The 25,180-nt window shown below is 43.4% G+C and overlaps 1 protein-coding gene across 9 annotated transcripts in view; it reads left to right on the forward strand.

The window, feature by feature from the left end:
- para (sodium voltage-gated channel paralytic) overlaps window positions 1–25,180 on the forward strand; it is a 431,083-nt gene that overhangs the window by 215,457 nt on the left and 190,446 nt on the right. For all 9 annotated transcript variants that reach the window (XM_070099700.1, XM_070099707.1, XM_070099701.1 and 6 more), the window contains 3 exons: window positions 15,739–15,944; window positions 16,430–16,558; window positions 23,646–23,737. In XM_070099700.1, coding sequence (XP_069955801.1) covers window positions 15,739–15,944; window positions 16,430–16,558; window positions 23,646–23,737 — 427 coding nt within the window. The remainder of the gene's footprint in view (window positions 1–15,738; window positions 15,945–16,429; window positions 16,559–23,645; window positions 23,738–25,180) is intronic.

The raw sequence follows: 25,180 nt of genomic DNA on the forward strand, positions 1-25,180 counted from the left end.
TAGGACACGTTAATCTGCACTCTTACTAGCACACGTTAACCTTCACTCTTACTAGCACACGTTAACCTGCACTCTTACTAGCACATGTTAACCTGCACTTTTACTAGCACACGTTAACCTGCACTCTTACTAGCACACGTTAACCTTCACTCTTACTAGCACACGTTAACCTGCACTCATACTAGCACACGTTAACCTGCACTCTTACTAGCACACGTTAACCTTTCCTTTTTCTTGCACTCTTACTAGCACACGTTAATCTACTAGCACACGTTAACCTACTAGCACACGTTAACCTTCACTCTTACTAGCACACGTCAACCTGCACTCTTACTAGCACACATTAACCTGCACTCTTACTAGCACACATTAACCTGCACTCTTACTAGCACACATTAACCTACACTCTTACTAGCACACATTAATCTGCACTCTTGCTAGCACATATTAACATGCACTCTTACTAGCACACACTAACCTACACTCTTACTAGCACATATTAACCTGCACTCTTACTAGCACACATTAAACTACACTCTTACTAGCACACATTAACCTGCACTCTTACTAGCACATATTAACCTGCACTCTTACTAGCACACATTAACCTACACTCTTACTAGCACACATTAACCTGTTCTCTTACTAGCACACATTAACCCGTACTCTTACTAGCACACATTAACCTGTACTCTTACTAGCACACATTAACCTGTACTCTTACTAGCACACATTAACCTGTACTCTTACTAGCACACATTAACCTGTACTCTTACTAGCACACATTAACCTGTACTCTTACTAGCACACATTAACCTGTACTCTTACTAGCACACATCAACCTGTACTCTTACTAGCACACATTAACCTGTACTCTTGCTTGCACACATCAACCTGTACTCTTACTAGCACACATTAACCTGTACTCTTACTAGCACACATTAACCTGTACTCTTACTAGCACACATCAACCTGTACTCTTACTAGCACACATTAACCTGTACTCTTGCTAGCACATATTAACATGCACTCTTACTAGCACACATTAACCTGTACTCTTACTAGCACACATTAACCTGTACTCTTACTAGCACACATTAACCTGTACTCTTACTAGCACACATTAACCTGTACTCTTACTAGCACACATTAACCTGTACTCTTACTAGCACACATTAACCTGTACTCTTACTAGCACACATCAACCTGTACTCTTACTAGCACACATCAACCTGTACTCTTACTAGCACACATTAACCTGTACTCTTACTAGCACACATCAACCTGTACTCTTACTAGCACACATCAACCTGTACTCTTACTAGCACACATTAACCTGTACTCTTACTAGCACACATCAACCTGTACTCTTGCTAGCACACATCAACCTGTACTCTTACTAGCACACATCAACCTGTACTCTTACTAGCACACATCAACCTGTACTCTTACTAGCACACATCAACCTGTACTCTTACTAGCACACATTAACCTGTACTCTTACTAGCACACATCAACCTGTACTCTTACTAGCACACATTAACCTGTACTCTTGCTTGCACACATCAACCTGTACTCTTACTAGCACACGTTCCCCAATTATTTTGACGTCTTTGGAAGATTAATGTAATATTTAGTGTTGAGACAGTATAGGTCTGTCAGACAGACGGGAATGAGGAACGAGTGGTACTGAAGGGACAGTGAAACTGTCTTCACAGTGGTGTAGCAGTGGAACGAATTATGAAATAGTAAGTACTACAACCACTGGATGGATGGGTGGGTGTCTTGATGGGTGAGTGGGTGGGTGTCTTGATGGGTGAGTGGGTGGGTGTCTTGATGGGTTAGTGGGTGGGTGTCTTGATGGGTGTGTGGGTGGGTGTCTTGATGGGTGTGTGGGTGGGTGTCTTGATGGGTGTGTGTGTGGGTGTCTTGATGGGTGAGTGGGTGGGTGTCTTGATGGGTGAGTGGGTGGGTGTCTTGATGGGTGAGTGGGTGGGTGTCTTGATGGGTGAGTGGGTGGGTGTCTTGATGGGTGAGTGGGTGGGTGTCTTGATGGGTGAGTGGGTGGGTGTCTTGATGGGTGAGTGGGTGGGTGTCTTGATGGGTGAGTGGGTGGGTGTCTTGATGGGTGAGTGGGTGGGTGTCTTGATGGGTGAGTGGGTGGGTGTCTTGATGGGTGAGTGGGTGGGTGTCTTGATGGGTGAGTGGGTGGGTGTCTTGATGGGTGAGTGGGTGGGCGTCTTGATGTGTGAGTGGGTGGGTGTCTTGATGGATGAGTGGGTGTCTTGATGGGTGAGTGGGTGGGTGTCTTGATGGGTGAGTGGGTGGGTGTCTTGATGGGTGAGTGGGTGGGTGTCTTGATGGGTGAGTGGGTGGGTGTCTTGATGGGTGAGTGGGTGGGTGTCTTGATGGGTGATTGGGTGGGTGTCTTGATGGGTGAGTGGGTGGGTGTCTTGATGGGTGAGTGGGTGGGCGTCTTGATGTGTGAGTGGGTGGGTGTCTTGATGGATGAGTGGGTGTCTTGATGGGTGAGTGGGTGGGTGTCTTGATGGGTGAGTGGGTGGGTGTCTTGATGGGTGAGTGGGTGGGTGGGTGGGTGTCTTGCTGGGTGAGTGGGTGGGTGTCTTGATGGGTGAGTGGGTGGGTGTCTTGATGGGTGAGTGGGTGGGTGTCTTGATGTGTGAGTGGGTGGGTGTCTTGATGGGTGAGTGGGTGGGTGTCTTGATGGGTGAGTGGGTGGGCGTCTTGATGTGTGAGTGGGTGGGTGTCTTGATGGATGAGTGGGTGTCTTGATGGGTGAGTGGGTGGGTGTCTTGATGGGTGAGTGGGTGGGTGTCTTGATGGGTGAGTGGGTGGGCGTCTTGATGTGTGAGTGGGTGGGTGTCTTGATGGGTGAGTGGGTGGGTGTCTTGATGGGTGAGTGGGTGGGTGTCTTAATGGGTGAGTGGGTGGGCGTCTTGATGTGTGAGTGGGTGGGTGTCTTGATGGGTGAGTGGGTGGGTGTCTTGATGGGTGAGGGGGTGGGTGTCTTGATGGGTGAGTGGGTGGGCGTCTTGATGTGTGAGTGGGTGGGTGTCTTGATGGGTGAGTGGGTGGGTGTCTTGATGGGTGAGGGGGTGGGTGTCTTGATGGGTGAGTGGGTGGGCGTCTTGATGTGTGAGTGGGTGGGTGTCTTGATGGGTGAGTGGGTGGGTGTTCTTGATGGGTGAGTGGGTGGGCGTCTTGATGGGTGAGTGGGTGGGTGTCTTGATGGGTGAGTGGGTGGGCGTCTTGATGTGTGAGTAGGTGGGTGTCTTGATGGGTGAGGGGGTGGGTGTCTTGATGGGTGAGTGGGTGGGTGTCTTGATGGGTGAGTGGGTGGGTGGCTTGATGGGTGAGTGGGTGGGCGTCTTGATGGGTGAGTGAGTGGGCGTCTTGATGGGTGAGTGGGTTGGTGTCTTGATGAGTGAGTAGGTGGGTGTCTTGATGGGTGAGTGGGTGTTTGTCTTGATGGGTGAGTGGGTGGGTGTCTTGATGGGTGAGTGGGTGTTTGTCTTGATGGGTGAGTGGGTGGGTGTCTTGATGGGTGAGTGGGTGGGCGTCTTGATGGGTTAGTGGGTGGGCGTCTTGATGGGTGAGTGGGTGGGTGTCTTGATGGGTGAGTGGGTGGGCGTCTTGATGGGTGAGTGGGTGGGCGTCTTGATGGGTGAGTGGGTGGGCGTCTTGATGGGTGAGTGGGTTGGTGTCTTGATGAGCGAGTAGGTGGGTGTCTTGATGGGTGATTGGGTGTTTGTCTTGATGGGTGAGTGGGTGGGTGTCTTGATGGGTGAGTGGGTGTTTGTCTTGATGGGTGAGTGGGTGGGTGTCTTGATGGGTGAGTGGGTGGGCGTCTTGATGGGTTAGTGGGTGGGCGTCTTGATGGGTGAGTGGGTGGGCGTCTTGATGAGTGAGTGGGTGGGCGTCTTGATGGGTGAGTGGGTGCGTGTCTTGATGGGTGAGTGGGTGGGCGTCTTGATGGGTGAGTGGGTTGGTGTCTTGATGGGTGAGTGGGTGGGTGTCTTGATGGGTGAGTGGGTGGGCGTCTTGATGGGTGAGTGGTTGTTTGTCTTGATGGGTGAGTGGGTGTTTGTCTTGATGGGTGAGTGGGTGGGCGTCTTGATGGGTGAGTGGGTGGGCGTCTTGATGGGTGAGTGGGTGGGCGTCTTGATGGGTGAGTGGGTGGGCGTCTTGATGGGTGAGTTTGTGGGCGTCTTGATGGGTGAGTGGGTGCGTGTCTTGATGGGTGAGTAGGTGGGCGTCTTGATGGGTGAGTGGGTGGGTGTCTTGATGGGTGAGTGGGTGGGTGTCTTGATGGGTGAGTGGGTGGGCGTCTTGATGGGTGAGTGCGTGGGCGTCTTGATGGGTGAGTTGGTGGGCGTCTTGATGGGTGAGTGGGTGGGTGTCTTGATTAGTTAGTGGGTGGGCGTCTTGATGGGTGAGTGGGTGGGTGTCTTGATGGGTGAGTGGGTGGGCGTCTTGATGGGTGAGTGGGTGTCTTGATGGGTGAGTGGGTGGGCGTCTTGATGGGTGAGTGGGTGGGTGTCTTGATGGGTGAGTGGGTTGGCGTCTTGTTGGGTGAGTGGGTGGGTGTCTTGATGAATGAGCGGGTGGGTGTCTTGATGGGTGAGTGGGTGGGCGTCTTGATGGGTGAGTGGGTGGGCGTCTTGATGGGTGAGTGGGTGGGCGTCTTGATGGGTAAATGGGTGGGTATCTTGGTGGGTGAGTTTGTGGGTGTCTTGATGGGTGAGTGGGGGTCTTGATGGGTGAGTGGGTGGGTGTCTTGATGGGTGAGTGGGTGGGTGTCTTGATGGGTGAGTGGATGTTTGTCTTGATGGGTGAGTGGGTGGGTGGGTGTCTTGATGGGTGAGTGGATGTTTGTCTTGATGGGTGAGTGGGTGGGTGGGTGTCTTGATGGGTGAGTTTGTGAATAGGTTTGTCTTCATAGGTTGGTTGATGGGTGGGTGGGGGCGGGGGGTTGATGGGTGGATGGGGGATGGGGGCGAGGGTTGATGGGTAAGTGGAGGGGTTGGTTGATGGGTGCCTGGGGGCGGGGATTGATGTGTGGGTGGAGGCGTTCGTTGATGCGTGGGTGGGGGCGGGGGGTTGATGGGTGGGTGGGGGTGGTGGGTTGTGTCAATAGTGTTACTGTGTACTTGTGTTGTACACTTAGATAAACCCAGGTACTTTATAGACAGGCTCCCTGGCTAGCGATGATGTCACGAGTCAGTTGATGGGTGGGTTCAGAGCTGTAATAAACGTTTTAGCCAGAAATTAGTGAGATCGATCGATGATTGATGAATAATTGACAGATGTCACATCTACCTCAACACTCACTACCATCACAACTACCGCAAGCACCACCATCACCACCACCACTACCACCACCGCCACCACCATTACTACCACCACCACCATTACTACCACCACCACCATCACTACCACCATCACCACTACCATCACCACTACCATCACCATCACCACCATCACCACCACCATCTCCACCACCATCTCCACCACCACCACCATCACCACCACCATCACCACCACCATCACCACCACCATCACCACCACCATCACCACCACCATCACCACCACCATCACCATCATCACCACCACCATCACCACCACCATCACCACCACCATCACCACCACCACCACCATCACCACCACCATCACCACCACCATCACCACCACCATCACCACCACCACCACCACCACCACCTCCACATCACAACCACCACAACCACCATCACCACCATCACTACCACTACTACCACCACCATCACCACCACCATCACCATCACCATCATCACCACCACCATCACCACCACCATCACCACCACCATCACTACCACCATCACCACCACCATCACCACAACCACCATCACCATCACTACCACTACTACCACCACCATCACCAACACCACCACCACCATCACCACCATCACCACCACCATCACTACCACCACCACCATCACCTCAACCACCATCACCACAATCACCATCACCACAATCACCATCACCAAAACCATCACTACCACCACCACCATCACCTCAACCACCATCACCACAATCACCATCACCAAAACCATCACCACCACCATCACTACCACCATCACTACCACCACCACCATCACCACCACAACCACCATCACCACCACCATCACCACCACCATCACAACCACCATCACCACCACCACCACCACAACAACACTGACATCACAACCCAACGAATGATTTGTACGTTCTTGTCACGAATACACGGAATGTTCGTGCTGAAGACCTACTTTCCTGATGATAGAGGTGGTAGCAGTGATTGTGGTAGTAGTGGTGGTAGTGATGGGAATAGTGGTTTATATAGTGATGATGGTTATGATGGTGTTGGTTGTAGAGGGGCTGGTGGTCGTCGTATTGGCGGTGGTGGAGTGTAGTGGTAATGGTGGTGGTGACGGTAGTGATAATGGTTGGTAGTGATGGTAATAGTAATGGTCGTATTGTCAGGAGTACTGGAAGAAGTGGAGGTGATTAATGGTAGTGATGGTAGTAATGCTGATAGTGGTGGTGGTAGTAGCGGTAGTGGTAGTAGTAGCAGTGGTGGTGGTAGTGAGGATGATGGTAATAAAGGTAGTATCAGTGATGGTGGTAGTAGCAGTGATGGTGGTAGTAGCAGTGATGGTGGTAGTAGCGGTGGTGGTGGTAGCAGTAGTAGTGGTAGTAGCAGTGGTGATCGTAGTAGCAGTGGTGGTGGTGGTAGCAGTGGTGGTGGTGGTGGTAGCAGTGGTGGTGGTAGTACCAGTGGTGGTGGTGGTGATAGCAATGGTGGTAGCAGTGGTGGTGGTAATGATGGTAGTAGCAATGGTGGTGGTAATGATGGTTGTAGTAGTGGTAATGTTTAGTGGTGGTGGTAGTAGTAGTGGTATCAGTGGTGGTGTTAGTAGTTAGTGGTAGTGGTGGTAGTAGTAGTGGTAGTTGTTGTAGCAGTGGTGGTGGTGGTAGTAGTGGTAGTGGTTGTAGCGATGGGGTGGTAATGGTGGTAGTAGCAGTGGTAGTGGTTGTAGCAGTGGTGGTGGTAGTAGCAGTGGTATTGGTTGTAGCAGTGGTGGTGGTAGTAGCAGTGGTAGTGGTTGTAGCAGTGGTGGTGGTGGTAGTAGCAGTGGTAGTTGTTGTAGCAGTGGTGGTGGTATTGGTGGTAGTAGCAATGGTAGTGATTGTAGCAGTGGTAGTGGTAAGGGTGGTAGTAGCAGTGGCAGTGGCAATGGTGGTAGTAGCAGTGACAGTGATTGTAGCAGTGGTGGTGGTAGTAGCGGTGATAGTGGTGGTAGCAGTAGTTGTAGCAGTGGTAGTAGTGGTAGTAGCAGTTGTAGTGGTTGAAGCAGTGTTGGTAGTAGTAGTGGTAGTGGTTGAAGCAGTGGTGGTGGTAGTAGCAGTGATAGTGGCTGTAGCAGTGGTGGTGGTATTTGTGGTAGTAGTTGTAGCAGTGGTGGTGGTGGTATTGGTGGTAGTAGCACTGGCAGTGGTAATTGTTGTTACAGCAGTGGTAGTGGTTGTAGCAGTGGTGGTGGTAGTAGCAGTGGCAGTGGTTGTAGCAGTGGTGGTGGTATTGGTGGTAGTAGCAGTGGTAGTGGTAATGGTGGTAGTAGCAGTGGTTGTATCAGTGGTGGTGGTAATAGCAGTGGTAGTGGTGGTAGCAGTGGTGGTAGCAGTGGTTGTAGCAGTGGTGGTAGCAGTGGTTGTAGCAGTGGTGGTGGTGGTAGTAGCAGTGGCAGTGGTTGTAGCAGTGGTGGTGGTAGTAGCAGTGGTAATGGTGGATCGGTGGTGGTAGTGGTGGTAGTAGCAGTGGTAGTGGTTGTAGCGATGGTGGTGGTAGTAGCAGTGGTAGTGGTGTTAGCAGTGGTAGTGGTTGTAGCAGTGGTGGTGGTAGTGGAGGTAGTAGCAGTGGTAGTGGTGGTAGCTGCAGTGGTAGTGATGGTAGCAGTGGTGGTGGTAGTTTTGGTAGTGCCAGTGGTGATGGTAGTGTTGGTAGTAGCAGTGGTAGTGGTGGTAGCATGGTTGTCAGCAAGGCAGGCTAGCTATGTTACCATAGCTGACACAAATATTGACTTACTAATCAATGGCGCAGTGCAGGCTAAGCTGCTGTACCCACCCTGGTACTGTACCCTCTTGCTGTACCCGCCCTGGTACCGTACCTTCCTGCTGTACCCGCCCTGGTATTGTACCTTCCTGCTGTACCCGCCCTGGTACTGTACCCATCTGCTGTACCCGCCCTGGTACTGTACCTTCCTACTGTACCCACCCTGGTACTGTACCCTGCTGCTGTACCCGCCCTGGTACTGTACCTTCCTGCTGTACTCGCCCTGGTACTGTACCTTCCTGCTGTACCCGCCCTGGTACTGTACCTTCCTGCTGTACCCGCCCTGATACTGTACCCTCCTGCTGTACCCGCCCTGATACTGTACCTTCCTGCTGTACCCGCCCTGATACTGTACCCTCCTGCTGTACCCGCTGTTACAAAAACGCGATTCTAAAAGCTTAGAGATCTCCAGTGAATACTAGAAAGGACTGCCCTTCTAGCATCCAGCCTGTTACTGGGTTTTCGTAACAAGTAGTCAGTATCCTTGTCCAATTATCCATTAGAATTCAGTATGATTCAATAGTGCTTCCGGATTACAACTGGTAGGCTACTAACTAGAGAAATTAAAATTTAATAAATTTATTAGTCATTAAGTTGTCTAGGCGTATATCAAATTAAATTAAATTATTCACAGTAATTAAAATAATATCACTTCTCTCGTATACAATAAATATTATTGTGCTGAAAGCACATATCACATTTATAATTCTTAAGTACCGTCTGGTACATTAACATTTAATAAGATATTACAAATATGTACAAGTAATTTTGTGTGTATGTGCGTAAGTGCTCTGAGTAGTTCGTTATGTCTCAAGACTCGACTAGACTTAAACAAGTGACTGACAAAGTCCTCAAATAAACTAACTTCTTGACCAACTGGCAGTCAGAACAGTTTGCTTGAACAATAAAAAGACTGATAAGCCGAACAACAATATAACAAGCAACTGCGACACAGAATCAGGAACAAGGAGATAATATAATGACAGCTAGTAGGGACCATCAGCAGATCCTCCACAAAAGTCACAAAACTCCCATAATACTGAATCTAAGTTCAGCATAAGAAAATCCCCGACTGTGACAATGCACAGATACCAGTACAAATTAAGTCAGAAGCTACAGCTCAGGACCTGAGTTGCTCAGAGTGTCTAGGCGACACACAACCTCAGCACAACGTCGAAAATCACTAAGTCTATACAATGTTCTGTGAACAGAGTTCAGAACTAACAATAATGAGACAAGAGACAATCTTCCAACAAGGGCCTGTAAGGGAGATTTAGGCACTTTGTCTGGAATACGTCCAACCACCCAGCGAGTCTAGACCAGACTGAATACTTCAGGTGAGGTGAGGACACCCCCCCCCCTCGATCACGTGATAGCTCTGTGGACAGCTGCAGCTTAGAAACAGAAGCCGGCAGTCTAACGAGCCACAAGCGATAATTACAGTAGTTAGACAATCAAGACTTGAACTGAGCACATAATATGTTACATCCTACCTAACCAAAGGAAGCTAAGTCAAATAACAATATAAAACAATACATTTACGATTTAGCTATTATCGCAAATATAAGCAATATAAAATTATATGAAAAGGTAATAATTATATATATACATAATCATTGCAACCCATTCAGGGGTTGCAACACCCCCCCAACACGACAAACGGTCGCACTAGGAGTTGCATTAATGTCTCACATTATTACTGATTACTCATGATACTTTAATAACAATATAATATAAACATTAATCAGTCACTCTTGTGCCAAGCACCTCTATAATTTCACAGTGTGTCTATTTCTCTATAAGTTATGCCCCTAGTACTAGGGCAGTACACAGTATCGTATCTCTGCATACTCGTGGTTATGTACATCAGTGCAGAGACAGGATAGCGTAGACGAGCCTGACACGTTGAGGCTCGATCTAATAGTAGTGTAGACAACATAATAGTCTTGTGCTATAGACAGGAGACAGCATTCCACTCTTAAGTAGTGGTTGTGGAATGCTATGCAGTATGGACATCTGTGTATGAAACAGCTTAAGGTGTGTAGTGAGAGGGGGGGGGTCTGCGGCAGGACAGTGTTCCGTCACGCAGTACATCGCCCACACAACACTACCCACTCAACACTCAGCTTCTGTCTCCTCCTCACATACATCACTACTGTGAATATATAAATATATTAATTAGACATGAGTATATATAGTTAATATGGGCTGGAGGGATTAAGTTACTCTACTGAATTTGACATAGCAAGTAACAAAAAGAATTTGGGCATAAAATTACGTAAATTTTATATGGGTAAGTGCCCAAATACTCGTCAAAATGTTCCAAGGACACCACAAGAGTTAGAACCTCTTTCTCAATAGTGACATAATTTTTCTGGTGTCGTTTGAGCTTAGATGAATAGTAACATATAGGATGGAGAATATCAGTGGATGTTGACTGTTGGAGCAGCACAACACCCACTGCATAGCCACTCGCATCTATACGTAAAAAGAAGGGAAGATTGAAATTAAGACTCAACACTGGAGCAGAGGAAAGCAGATGCTTCAACCTTTTGAACGAGTCTGAACAATGTCTAGTCCAGATGAACTGAACTTTGCTACTAATGAACACAGTGAGAGGTGTAGGTGGAGGTGTGTGTGCTGGCTTGTCTGTCACTTGACACATGTGGCAACGTCGCACATGATCAGCTACTGTTTCCTTCATCTTTGGCCAAGTAAAATGCTTTGCCAGTTTACCGAGTGTCTTCTTGACACCCAAATGTCCTCCTATGGGACTATTGTGAGCAAAATCAATGGCTTGTTCACGAAATGTTACTGGTAACACTACGAGATGCTTGACTGTGGTGGAAACACTATCAGCTGACAACTTACATGTATTTTTCTCCATCAGTACACCGTTACTGTAATAGTAACAATTATCGAGATCCTTTGCTTCACTCTCAGTAACTGCTATATCTCTCAGTCTTTCCACTGACTGATCAAACTGATCCTTGATTAAATCATCATGAGTTAGAAATTTAATGTCAGTTGTGTCTTGACTAGGTTGATGTAGAAATTTAACGTCAGTTGTGTCTTGACTAGGTTGATGACACGGGGGAGTTGGTGTTAATGACTCTGGGCGCAGAGCATCACTAAACATATTCAAGCCCAAATCACTGTCATCCACTAACTCAACAGGAGACAAGGATGGTTGTTGAATCTTTGACATAGCTCTAGTAATTGCGCTGAGAGGAAATAAAATAGGTTTCTCTCTACAAGCTTCAATGGCATAATTATTATCAGTGTTATTATCAATCACAAGTGGTTCTTTACATATACCAGCATGAAGGATATCGTTCCCTATCAACAAGTCCACTGACCTGATGGGAAATACACCACTGGATATACCCACTGAAATATAACCAGTATAATAGCTTGTTTCAATATAAACTTTGTGCAAAGGTACTTTTATAACAGCCCCTCCATAGGCTTCTAACAATACATATATCTTGCAATAGGTATCATAAGTTATGGGCAGTACATCTTCTCTTAATAACGTGAGATAACTGCCAGTGTCTCTGAAAGGAATTATCTCAGTTAGATGTGATTCGTCAAATCCTACTTTACCTCTCGAAAAGTAAGGACTCATCGCTGAACGAATCTTTTCGTCAGATACACTTTCTGATGCTAGTTATCTATCCTGAGTAATATTATCTAAAACAGTAGGATCAGAGGTATTACTAGGATTTTGGTGCCTTTGTTGCTCGGAAGAGGATACGACTTGAGTGAGGGCGCCAGCCGCATGACTGCTTCTCGTATCTCTTTCTAACTTATAGCAATACTCTCTAGCATGTCCTTTTCTGTTACAATAGGTACATTTAACTTTCTTCTTCTCGATATCAGATTTCTGTCTAGACACAGAGACAGATTCAGGATTGTGAGTTTTCCTGGTAAAGGTACGAGAAGTTACAGTAGTAGGTACATCAGGCCGGCAATGAGCAGCTGATTTAGGTTGCCAACTTCTAGGACAATCTTTAGTTACCTTGTTTCTTTGTGTTTTAGTATGTACAAGTTTGTGAGAAATCTCGTAATTGTCTGCTAAAGCTGCAGTTTCCAGAATATCCGAGGTAGTATGATCGATCAGATATTCTTGTATGTCGGCAGACATACAGTTGTTAAACTCTTCATGTAGTAACAACTGAACAAGGCTGTCGTAGTTGTTACACTTGGCAGACCTACACCACCTCTCAAATGCAACTTTTTTCTCATGAGCAAACTCTACACAAGTTTGATCTTGTCGTCGTTGTAATGTACGAAATGCACGTTGATAACTTACGGGTAACATGTTATATGTCTCTAGAATAGTTTGTTTGACAGCGTCATAACTAATGTACTTGGCAAATGGTAAAGCAGCAGTACAAGTTTGAGCTCTTCCTGCCAAAGCTGTGTGCAACAAGGTAGCGCAGTGCTTACGTGGCCAGTTCATAGCATCAAAATAGGTGTCTAAGTCACTCTCAAAAAACTTAGGAACCATAGAGGCAGCTTTCTGCACATTAAATGTGTCTTGTGATCTATCAGTCTGTTGTCTTCCAAGACGAACATTTTCTCTCTGGAAATCTTCTTCGTTCAATTTCCTCTGAGCCTCTATTTGTGCAGTCTGCAACATAATGAGGCGTTCCAACCTCTCAAACTGTTCCTGAGAGATAGGACCAGTGGGTAATGGAGGAGTAAGGAAATTAACATGTCTTTCTGGACTGTCCTTAGGTCGGAAACTTCGTCCAGCCTTCCCTAGAGAGTCTAGATCTGGTCTAGGATAAGTAGATACAGGTGTATCATACACTGTACTAGCGTGAGGCTTAGTAATACTACCTAATTGTGACACTAGGCTTTCTGAATCTGAATCATAATGAGACATTTCTGTATGAGCAGGAAACAATATATCTTTAATTAACGCTCTGACAGTTTCTGCGGTGTAATTCAGGTTATACGTCACACTGAGATATTTGGCTACTCGCAAACACGTCTGAAGTTTTAATGTACTCAACTCAGACAGAGTCAGAGTATCAATTAACTGTTTCACTTTGGCATACATCACGTAAACAAGTGTACTACGAGAGAGTGATTATGGGAAACTATAATCCTAATAGGAATGTTAGTGTTAATGGTCTTAGAGCTAGAACTCATAAACAGTATTTCCATCTCCTTGGATCAAGAGACTCAGTCAGGTACATACATCCACCTGGTATGTTGTACAAGACTAAACTCAAAGTCTTCAGATTAGGAAAGTACTCAAAGTGTTTGATCATAGAGTTACTAGAATGTCAAACTGGACAATTTCTCCAACACCTTGGATCAAGAGCATCCCGGACAGGCCCCCATTTGTTACAAAAAACGCGATTCTAAAAGCTTAGAGATCTCCAGTGAATACTAGAAAGGACTGCCCTTCTAGCATCTAGCCTGTTACTGGGTTTTCGTAACAAGTAGTCAGTATCCTTGTCCAATTATCCATTAGAATTCAGTATGATTCAATAGTGCTTCAGGATTACAACTGGTAGGCTACTAACTAGAGAAATTAAAATTTAATAAATTTATTAGTCATTAAGTTGTCTAGGCATATATCAAATTAAATTAAATTATTCACAGTAATTAAAATTATTATTATTATAATCAAAAAGAAGCACTAAGCCACAAGGGCTATACAGCGCTGCAGTAATTAAAATAATATCACTTCTCTCGTTTACAGTATTATTGTGCTGAAAGCACATATCACATTTATAATTCTTAAGTACCGTCTGGTACATTAACATTTAATAAGATAGTACAAATATGTACACATAATTTTGTGTATGTGCATAAGTGCTCTAAGTAGTTCGCTATGTCTCACGACTCGACTAGACTTAAACAAGTGACTGATAAAGTCCTCAAATAAGCTAACTTCTTGACCAACTGGCAGTCAGAACAGTTTGCTTGAACAATAAAAAGACTGATAAGCCGAACAACAATATAACAAGCAACTGCGACACAGAATCAGGAACAAGGAGATAATATAATGACAGCTAGTAGGGACCATCAGCAGATCCTCCACAAAAGTCACAAAACTCCCATAATACTGAATCTAAGTTCAGCATAATAAAATCCCCGACTGTGATAATGCACAGATACCAGTACAAATTAAGTCAGAAGCTACAGCTCAGGACCTGAGTTGCTCAGAGTGTCTAGGCGACACAACCTCAGTACAACGTCGAAAATCACTAAGTCTATACAATGTTCAGTGAACCGAGTCCAGAACTAACAATAATGAGACAAGAGACAATCTTCCAACAAGGGCCTGTAAGGGAGATTTAGGCACTTTGGAATACGTCCAACCACCCAGCGAGTCTAGACCAGACTGAATACTTCAGGCGAGGTGAGGACACCCCCCCCCTCGATCACGTGATAGCTCCGTGGACAGCTGCAGCTTAGAAACAGAAGCCGGCAGTCTAACGAGCCACAAGCGATAATTACAGTAGTTAGACAATCAAGACTTGAACTGAGTACATAATATGTTACATCCTACCTAACCAAAGGAAGCTAAGTCAAATAACAATATAAAGCAATACATTTACTATTTAGCTATTATCGCAAATATAAGCAATATAAAATTATATGAAAAGGTAATAATTATATACATACATAATAATCATTGCAACCCATTCAGGGGTTGCAACACCCGCCCTGGTACTGTACCCTCCTGCTGTACCCGCCCTGGTACTGTACCTTCCTGCTGTACCCGCCCTGATACTGTACCCTCCTGCTGTACCCGCCCTGATACTGTACCCTCCTGCTGTACCCACCTTGGTACTGTACCCTCCTGCTGTACCCGCCCTGGTACTGTACCTTCCTGCTGTACCCGCCCTGATACTGTACCCTCCTGCTGTACCCACCTTGGTGCCGTACTCGCCCTGGTACTGTACCCTTCTGATGTAACCACATTGCTGTATCTGGCCTGATGTATCCAGTCTGCTGTATCCGTCCTGATGTAACCAGCCTGTTGTATCTGGCCTGATGTATCCAGTCTGCTGTAACCACAATTCTGTATGTGGACTGATGTATCCAGTCTGAAGTAAAACATAATGTTGTATCCGGCCTGATGTATCCAGTCTGCTGTAACCACGATGCTGTATCCGGCCTGCTGCTTCTTACTGTTGTCATTTATCACTGTATTAAGCCTGCTACTCTTTATTACAGTTCTTCAACTGTTCTCACTCGAAAATACAGTTTATTTTGTAATTTTTTCGGGCCAGCAGAAATACGATATTTTCGCTTGTAATGTTTTTTGTACGTTTTCCTCGATGAATTTACTATTATTATCATTATTGTTATTATTATTAGTGATATTTGCGCACTTCTGGTAAGAGAGTTGTTGAATGAATGATGGTGTATGTGATTTCTTTTCTTGAGTCATCGTTTTTGGATGGGAGACGGCCGGTGTGCTGCATTAAAACGAATAATAATAATAATAATAATAATAATAATAATAATAACCATTGTCAACAACAGTAATAATAACAATAATACCAAATAATAACAACAGTAATAATAATAATAATGGCACCTTATTTTTCTCTCAGACGATGGTGGTGGTGAGCAAAGGAAAAGACATCTTCAGGTTCAGCGCGACTGACGCCATGTGGCTGCTGAGCCCCTTCAACTCAGTGCGACGGACAGCCATATTCATCCTCATCCATCCCCTCTTTAACTTCTTCATTATCTGTACCATCCTGGCTAACTGTGTTCTCATGATCGTCCCCACTAGTGAGATGATTGAGTCCTCGGAGTAAGTTCTCGCACACGCATGCACGCAAACACACTACTGCTACTACTACTACTACACACACACCAACACTACTACTACTACTACACACACACCAACACTACTACTACTACTACTAATATTACTACTTGTACTACAACTACATTCACACTACTACTGCTGCTACTATTACTAGTCCTTCTACTATTACTAGTACTAACACTACTACACAGACACACCACTACTACCACACATACTACTACTACTAATACAAGTATGTATCGACAAATGCATTTGACAACTAGTAACTACTACTACTACTATTACCTACACACACACACACACACACACACACACACACACACACACACACACACACACACACACATTTAAAATGTTACTAATTCTTCATAAAAAAGTGTCATTTTAAGTTATAACTTTAAACTTCAAGGTTATAATAACCCTCCATGTAAGAGTAGTTTTACTTGAGAAGTGTTGTTACTTTCCAGAGTGGTGTTCACCGCCATCTACACATTTGAGTCCGGTGTAAAGGTGATGGCGCGAGGCTTCATACTGGAGAGCTTCACCTATCTTCGTGACGCCTGGAACTGGCTTGACTTCACAGTTATATCCTTAGCGTAGGTTTACTTTTAAGGCATCATCATCACCTGAAACAGTCACTCACCTCACACATTCACTCATCTCGAACATTCATTCTCAAACATTCAGTCACCTCAAACATTCACCTCCTCAAGCATTTTCACTCTTCTCCAGAGGAAGCACGGTTCAACTTGTGCAGTTTTTTCATAAGGCATATTTTAAATTTTTTGCATGATAAACTAACGTAGCACTCTAACCCAGCCTTCCTTATTAACATGATCACTGGTGAAAGGTTAAAGTTGTGGATTTTTTTTCATGTAGCAGTCTATAATTCTTGCACTATAGCTAGCCTAGCACTGTAACCGAATCTCCTTTGTTAAGAAAACCATGGTTTGAACAGGGGGTTAAATAACTTGTCAACCCCTGTGTTATGCAGGCTGTACTGCCTTGTTGTGTCGAATTTATTTGTAGGTTAGCAATATAAAATTACTTGATAAATTAGACACATGTGCAACTCTTGGGTATCTTCATTAAGGAAACGTTTCGCCACACAGTGGCTTCATCAGTCCATACACAGGAGAAACTTAAAGAACAGGAGAAGAATGAGGTAATCAATCCCTCAACCTTGAGTCGATGTGGTCAGTCCATCAATCTTGAATAGAATACCTTAATAAAGATACCCAAGAGTTGCACATGTGTCTAATTTATCAACGTGTCGGTTCACTGAACCATTCATCTACAATAAAATTAGTTGTTTATTTATTTATTTATTTTTTTTTTGGGGGGGGGGAAAGTGCTCTTTACACTTATAAATCATGTCGGCTACTAACTTGGTAGCATCCTCACTCTCCCCAACTATACGTACAAGTGTTTCCTTAGGATTACATAACATCCTTACTTTCCATAACTAGACTTAAAACTGTTCCCTTCAGAATAATATATAAAAGCACTGACCACTAAAGGCACTTGATTATATTTTTCTCTTATTTCGCTTATTCATTGCTCGTTTGACAAAGTGGATTTATCTTCAGGAATTTCCACTCTCAGTTTGTCTATTTCTTTTCGAAATCTGTATTGATGTCAGAGTTTATTTCTACGTAATTTTATTAGTTGGTTAGTTAATGAGGTTTAAAACTTATCGAGTACACGGGGGGTCATTAAGTCTCCATAGAACCATTTCACCACCAGGCAGGAATGCTTTAATATCTACAATAGTGCTGAAAGTAATTTCAAGGTTTTGGTGAAGTTGTGACCGAAACTAATGACCATAATACTAATAATATTGAAGAAAATCCAGACGACCCTCAGCCTTCCACCTCTGCTGGACCGTCTTGTTCACGCTCAGTTGTACCAGATATCTCAGTGTGTGTATGTATATATATATATATATATATATATATATATATATATATATATATATATATATATATATATATTTATATATTTATTTATTTATTTATAGGAGCGGTTGAAGTAAAGGGTGTGATAAAAGAGAAAAAAAGCTTATGTTAGATTCTTACAAAGCAGAAGTGTTATAAGAAGAGTAGAGTATATGGTGAGTAAAAGAAAGGTAAAGAGAGTGGTGAGAGAGTGCAAAAGGAGAGCAGATGAAAGAGTGGGAGAGGCACTGTCAAGAAATTTTAATGAAAATAAGAAAAATTTTGGAGTGAGTTAAACAAGTTAAGAAAGCCTAGGGAAAGTATGGATTTGTCAGTTAAAAACAGAGTAGGGGAGTTAGTAGATGGGGAGATGGAGGTTTTGGGTAGATGGCGGGAATATATTAAGGAACTTTTAAATGTCATGAAGAAAGGGAGGCGGTAATTTCATGCACTGGCCAGGGAGGTATACCATCTTTTAGGAGTGAAGAAGAGCAGAATGTAAGTGTGGTGGAGGTACGTGAGGCATTACGTAGAATGAAAGGGGGTAAAGCAGCTGGAACTGACGGGATCATGACAGAAATGTTAAAAGCAGGGGGGGATATAGTGTTGGAGTGGTTGGTATTTTTGTTTAATAAATGTATGGAAGAGGGGAAGGTACCTAGAGGTTGGCAGAGAGCATGTATAGTCCCTTTATATAAAGGGAAGGGGGACAAAAGAGATTGTAAAAATTATAGGGGAATAAGTTTAATGAGTATACCAGGAAAAGTGTACGGTAGGGTTATTATTGAAAGAATTAAAGGTAAGACAGAGAGTAGGACTACGGATGAGCAAGGTTTTAGAGTGGGTAGGGGATGTGTAGATCAAGTGTTGACATTGAAGCATATATGTGAAGAGTATTTAGATAAAGGTAGGGAAGTTTTTATTGCATTTATGGATTTAGAAAAGGCATATGATAGAGTGGATAGAGGAGCAATGTGGCAGATGTTGCAAGTATATGGAATAGGTGGTAAGTTACTAAATGCTGTAAAGAGTTTTTATGAGGATAGTGAGGCTCAGGTTAGGGTGTGTAGAAGAGAGGGAGAATACTTCCCAGTAAAAGTAGGTCTTAGACAGGTATGTGTAATGTCACCATGGTTGTTTAATATATTTATAGATGGGGTTGTAAAAGAAGTAAATGTTAGGGTGTTTGGGAGAGGGGTGGGATTAAATTATGGGGAATCAAATACAAAATGGGAGTTGACACAGTTACTTTTTGCTGATGATACTGTGCTTATGGGAGATTCTAAAGAAAAGTTGCAAACGTTAATGGACAAGTTTGGGAGGGTGTGTAAAGGTAGAAAGTTGAAAGTGGACATAGATAAGAGTAAGGTGATGAGGGTATCAAATGATTTAGATAAAGAAAAAATGGATATCACATTGGAGAGAGGGGGTATGGAAGAAGTGAATGTTTTCAGATATTTGGGAGTTGACGTGTCAGCGGCTGGGTTTATGAAGGATGAGGTTAACCATAGAATTGATGAAGGAAAAAAGGTGAGTGGTGCGTTGAGGTATATGTGGAGTCAAAAAACGTTATCTATGGAGGCAAAGAAGGAAATATATGAAAGTATAGTAGTACCAACACTCTTATATGGGTGTGAAGCTTGGGTTGTAAATGCAGCAGCGAGGAGACGGTTGGAGGCAGTGGAGATGTCCTGTTTAAGGGCAATGTGTGGTGTAAATATTATGCAGGAAATTCGGAGTGTGGAAATTAGGAGAAGGTGTGGAGTTAATAAAAGTATTAATCAGAGGGCTGAAGAGGGGTTGTTGAGGTGGTTTGGTCATTTAGAGAGAATGGATCAAAGTAGAATGACATGGAGAGCGTATAAATCTGTAGGAGAAGGAAGGCGGGGTAGGGGTCGTCCTCGAAAAGGTTGGAGGGAGGGGGTAAAGGAGGCTTTGTGGGCGAGGAGCTTGGACTTCCAGCAAGCGTGCGTGAGCGTGTTAGATAGGAGTGAATGGAGACTAATGGTTTTTGGGATCTGACGAGCTGTTGGAGTGTGAGCAGGGTAATATTTAGTGAAGGGATTCAGGGAAACCGGTTATCCTTATATAGCCGGACTTGAGTACTGGAAATGGGAAGTACTGTGACTGCACTTTAAAGGAGGGGTTTGGGATATTGGCAGTTTGGAGGGATATGTTGTGTATCTTTATATATGCTTCCAAACTGTCGTATCTGGACGCCTCTGCAAAAACAGTGATAATGTGTGAGTGTGGTGAAAGTGTTGAATGATGATGAAATTATTTTCTTTTTGGAGATTTTCTTTCTTTTTGGGTCACCCTGCCTCGGTGGGAGACAGCCGACTTGTTGAAAATAAATAAATAAATATATAAGTATATATATATATATATATATATATATATATATATATATATATATATATATATATATATATATATATATATATATATATATATATATATATATATATGTATATATATATATATATATATATATATATATATATATATATATATATATATATATATATATATATATATATATATATATATATATATATTATATATATGTCGTGCCGAATATGTGAAACTGGTCAATTAGCAAGAACTCATTTAAAATTAAGTCTTTTCTAAAATTTTCTCTTATACGTTTAAAGATATATTTTTTTCATTAATGTTAATGTAAAAATTTATAATTTTGCAATAAAAGAATCTTAGAAAACTTACCTAACCTTATTATAACAAGAACAATTTATTTTAGCCTAACCCAACTAAATATATTTTAGATTTGTTTACAGTAATTTAATACTAAACAAACAGAGTGAAATATATTTTTTTCGTTAGGTTCAGAATGATTTTGGCGAAATTATTGCATACACAAATTTTCGCTTGTCCTTTATGGCAAGATGAGCGTTGCTATTTAAGCCAAGATCGCGAGTTCTGCCTATTCGGCACGACATATATATATATATATATATATATATATATATATATATATGCAATAAGATCACCGTAAACAGGTGATTTCAGAATATGCAAAACAACCACTCTGAAAGAATAGAGAAATTCCAAGCGCTTTCGTGACTACTCACATTATCAAGGAACTATGAAAGTAAAGCATCCAAGGAAGGTATATAAGGGGTCTGGCCAACACCTCACTATCAGATCCCACAACGGTTAAACACCTGACGCGCGCCGACCCAACTGGATAGGTCCTTTGCACAACTCACCCCACAAACTATTCTATCCAAGAAAATTTAAAAATTATTTGTCCAGTGTATTATTAAATTCTTCCCAAATTCTATTAATTATAAATGGATCTAATTTATATAAACCAAAAAAAATATTCATATTATTGTCAAAACTGCTTTTTATGAAACAAGATTCAATTATATTCCTGTCGACCATGGACTTGCTAGATACTACTTTCTCAACTTTTTGAAAATCAATTGGATGGTTAAAATCTCTTACATGAATAAATAGAGCATTGGAATCTTGTCCAGTTCTAATGCTATATTTATGTTGTTTTAATCTTAGTTCGAGATTTTTACCAGTTTGACCGTAATAAACTTTATCGCAAATTTTACAAGGAATCTTATAGACACATCCATCAGCATTTTGGGGGGAATTCTTTATCAAAAGTTTTTTTTACTGTATCAAGATTTTTGAATACAACTTTAATATTAAAAGTCTTAAGAAGAGAAGGCATATCAACCAAGTTTTCATGGTAAGGGAGAACCAACATATTTTTAGTTGAATAAGGCTGGTTGTCCCTTTTTGGATTGTAAAAAGTATTTCTAGCAACTTTAAAAGATTTATCAATTACATTTCTTGGGTATTTTAAATCATTACCTATTTCATAAATTTTGGATATTTCCTCATCTATGAACTCAGGACTACAAATTCGTAAAGCTCTCAAAAACATTGATGAGAAAACAGACAGTTTGACTCTATCTTGATGCGAGGAATAATAGTGGACATAGGAACAGTTATTTGTAGGTTTTCTGTAAATTTTAAATTTGAATTCATTATTACCCTTAATAATTAAAACATCTTTCAGAGTGGTTGTTTTGCATGTATATATATATATATATATATATATATATATATATATATATATATATATATATATATATATATATATATATATATATATATATATATATATATGCACTGAGAGGTGTATGTCTCTTAGTATATGTGCACATGGCTTATTTTAATTCCGATTTTAGGAATTAAGTCACACTACGGTACAAGTGACATATAGCCTAAAGTGACCCTCGTGCAGTTGATAAGATTTACACTTGATTAGTGAACATCATATATTAATTCAGTGTTGTTATTGTGTTCCGAGCTGTGATGGTTTGTTTTTTTAAGTGCACTAACCTTTACTGATGTAATGTAGCAGTTAGTCCTCTGGTAATTGTATCTCAGTGGACACTCAAGTCTTCTGCCATTTTGCTAGCCTATGCTGACGTATGGTGTCCTTGTTGTGACCTACAATGACCTGTGGTGTGCTTCTGGTGACCTACACTGACCTGTGGTGTCCTTGTTGTGACCTACACTGACCTGTGGTGTGCTTCTGGTGACCTACACTGACCTATGGTGTCCTTGTTGTGACCTACACTGACCTGTGATGTCCTTGTGGTGACCTACACTGACCTGTGGTGTGCTTGTTGTGACCTACACTGACCTGTGGTGTGCTTGTGGTGACCTACACTGACCTGTGGTGTGCTTGTGGTGACCTACACTGACCTGTGGTGTGCTTGTGGTGACCTACACTGACCTGTGGTGTCCTTGTTGTGACCTACACTGACCTGTGGTGTGAATAAATAACAAAAAGGCACAATACCGTGACTGGAACGATACACAAATAACCCGCACATAAAAGAGAGAAGCTTACGACGACGTTTCGGTCCGACTTGGACCATTGACAAAGTCACACATCAATGGTCCAAGTCGGACCGAAACGTCGTCGTAAGCTTCTCTCTTATGTGCGGGTTATTTGTGTACCTGTGGTGTGCTTGTGGTGACCTACACTGACCTGTAATGTGTGCTTGTGGTGACCTATACTGACTTGTGGTGACCTACACTGACGTGTAGTGTGCTTGTGGTGACCTATACTGACTTGTGGTGACCTATACTGACTTGTGGTGACCTACACTGACGTGTGGTGTGCTTGTGGTGACCTACACTGATCTGTGGTGTGCTTGTGGTGACCTACACTGACGTGTGGTGTGCTTGTGGTGACCTACACTGACCTGTGGTGTGCTTGTGGTGACCTACACTGACCTGTGGTGTCCTTGTGACCTACACTGACCTGTGGTGTCCTTGTGGTGACCTACACTGACCTGTGGTGTCCTTGTGGTGACCTACACTGGCCTGTGGTGTCCTTGTGGTGACCTACACTGACCTGTGGTGTGCTTGTAGTGACCTACACTGACCTGTAATGTGTGCTTATGGTGACCTACACTGACCTGTTGTGTGCTTGTGGTGACCTACACTGATCTGTGGTGTGCTGTGGTGACCTACACTGACCTGTGGTGTGCTTGTAGTGACCTACACTGACCTGTAGTGTGCTTGTGGTGACCTACACTGACTTGTAATGTGTGCTTGTGGTGACCTACACTGACCTGTGGTTGTGGTGTGATGTGGTGACCTTCACTGACCTGTGGTGTGCTTGTGGTGACCTACACTGACCTGTGGTGCGCTGTGGTGACCTACACTGACCTGTATTATCCTCCCTCAGGTACGTAACGATGGGTATAGATCTGGGCAACTTGGCCGCCCTGAGAACATTCCGTGTGTTACGAGCGCTGAAGACCGTGGCTATTGTGCCAGGTGAGTAGTTATGCCCACACCCAAACCTACATCCATATCCACGTCCACATCCACGCCCACATCCACGCCCACGTCCACATCCACGTCCATATCCACGTCCATATCCACGTCCACATCCACGCCCACGTCCACGTCCACACCCACGTCCACATCCACGTCCACATCCACGTCCACATCCACGCCCACGTCCACGTCCACATCCACACCCACGTCCACATCGACGTCCACATCCACGCCCACGTCCACATCCACACCCACGTCCACATCCACGTCCACGCCCACGTCAACGCCCACAGTAATATTAACACCATATATACATTGTACCCACAACACCATATGGTTGGTAGGTTGGTAGACAGCAACCACCCAGGGAAGTACTACCGTCCTGCCAGATGACTGTGAAACAGAAACCTGTAACTGTTTTGCATGATGGTAGGATTGCTGGTGTCTTTTTCTGTCTCATAAACACGCTAGATAACAGGGATATCTTGCTACTCCAACTTACACTTTGGTCACACTTCACAGACACGCACATGCATATATATATACATACATCTAGGCTTTTCTCCATTTTCTACATAGCTCTTGTTCTTCTTTATTTCTTCTATTGTCCATGGGGAAGTGGAAAAGAATCTTTCCTCCGTAAGCCATGCGTGTCGTATGAGGCGACTAAAATGCCGGGAGCAATGGGCTAGTAACCCCTTCTCCTGTAGACATTTACTAAAAAAGAGAAGAAGAAAAACTTTATAAAACTGGGATGCTTAAATGTGCGTGGATGTAGTGCAGATGACAAGAAACAGATGATTGCTGATGTTATGAATGAAAAGAAGTTGGATGTCCTGGCCCTAAGTGAAACAAAGCTGAAGGGGGTAGGGGAGTTTCGGAGGGGGGAAATAAATGGGATTAAATCTGGAGTATCTGAGAGAGTTAGAGCAAAGGAAGGGGTAGCAGTAATGTTGAATGATCAGTTATGGAAGGAGAAAAGAGAATATGAATGTGTAAATGCAAGAATTATGTGGATTAAAGTAAAGGTTGGATGCGAGAAGTGGGTCATAATAAGCGTGTATGCACCTGGAGAAGAGAGGAATGCAGAGGAGAGAGAGAGATTTTGGGAGATGTTAAGTGAATGTATAGGAGCCTTTGAACCAAGTGAGAGAGTAATTGTGGTAGGGGACCTGAATGCTAAAGTAGGAGAAACTTTTAGAGAGGGTGTGGTAGGTAAGTTTGGGGTGCCAGGTGTAAATGATAATGGGAGCCCTTTGATTGAACTTTGTATAGAAAGGGGTTTAGTTATAGGTAATACATATTTTAAGAAAAAGAGGATAAATAAGTATACAAGATATGATGTAGGGCGAAATGACAGTAGTTTGTTGGATTATGTATTGGTAGATAAAAGACTGTTGAGTAGACTTCAGGATGTACATGTTTATAGAGGGGCCACAG

This window comes from Cherax quadricarinatus, chromosome 68 (assembly GCF_038502225.1).
Source record: "Cherax quadricarinatus isolate ZL_2023a chromosome 68, ASM3850222v1, whole genome shotgun sequence".
Taxonomy (NCBI): Eukaryota; Metazoa; Arthropoda; class Malacostraca; order Decapoda; family Parastacidae; genus Cherax; species Cherax quadricarinatus.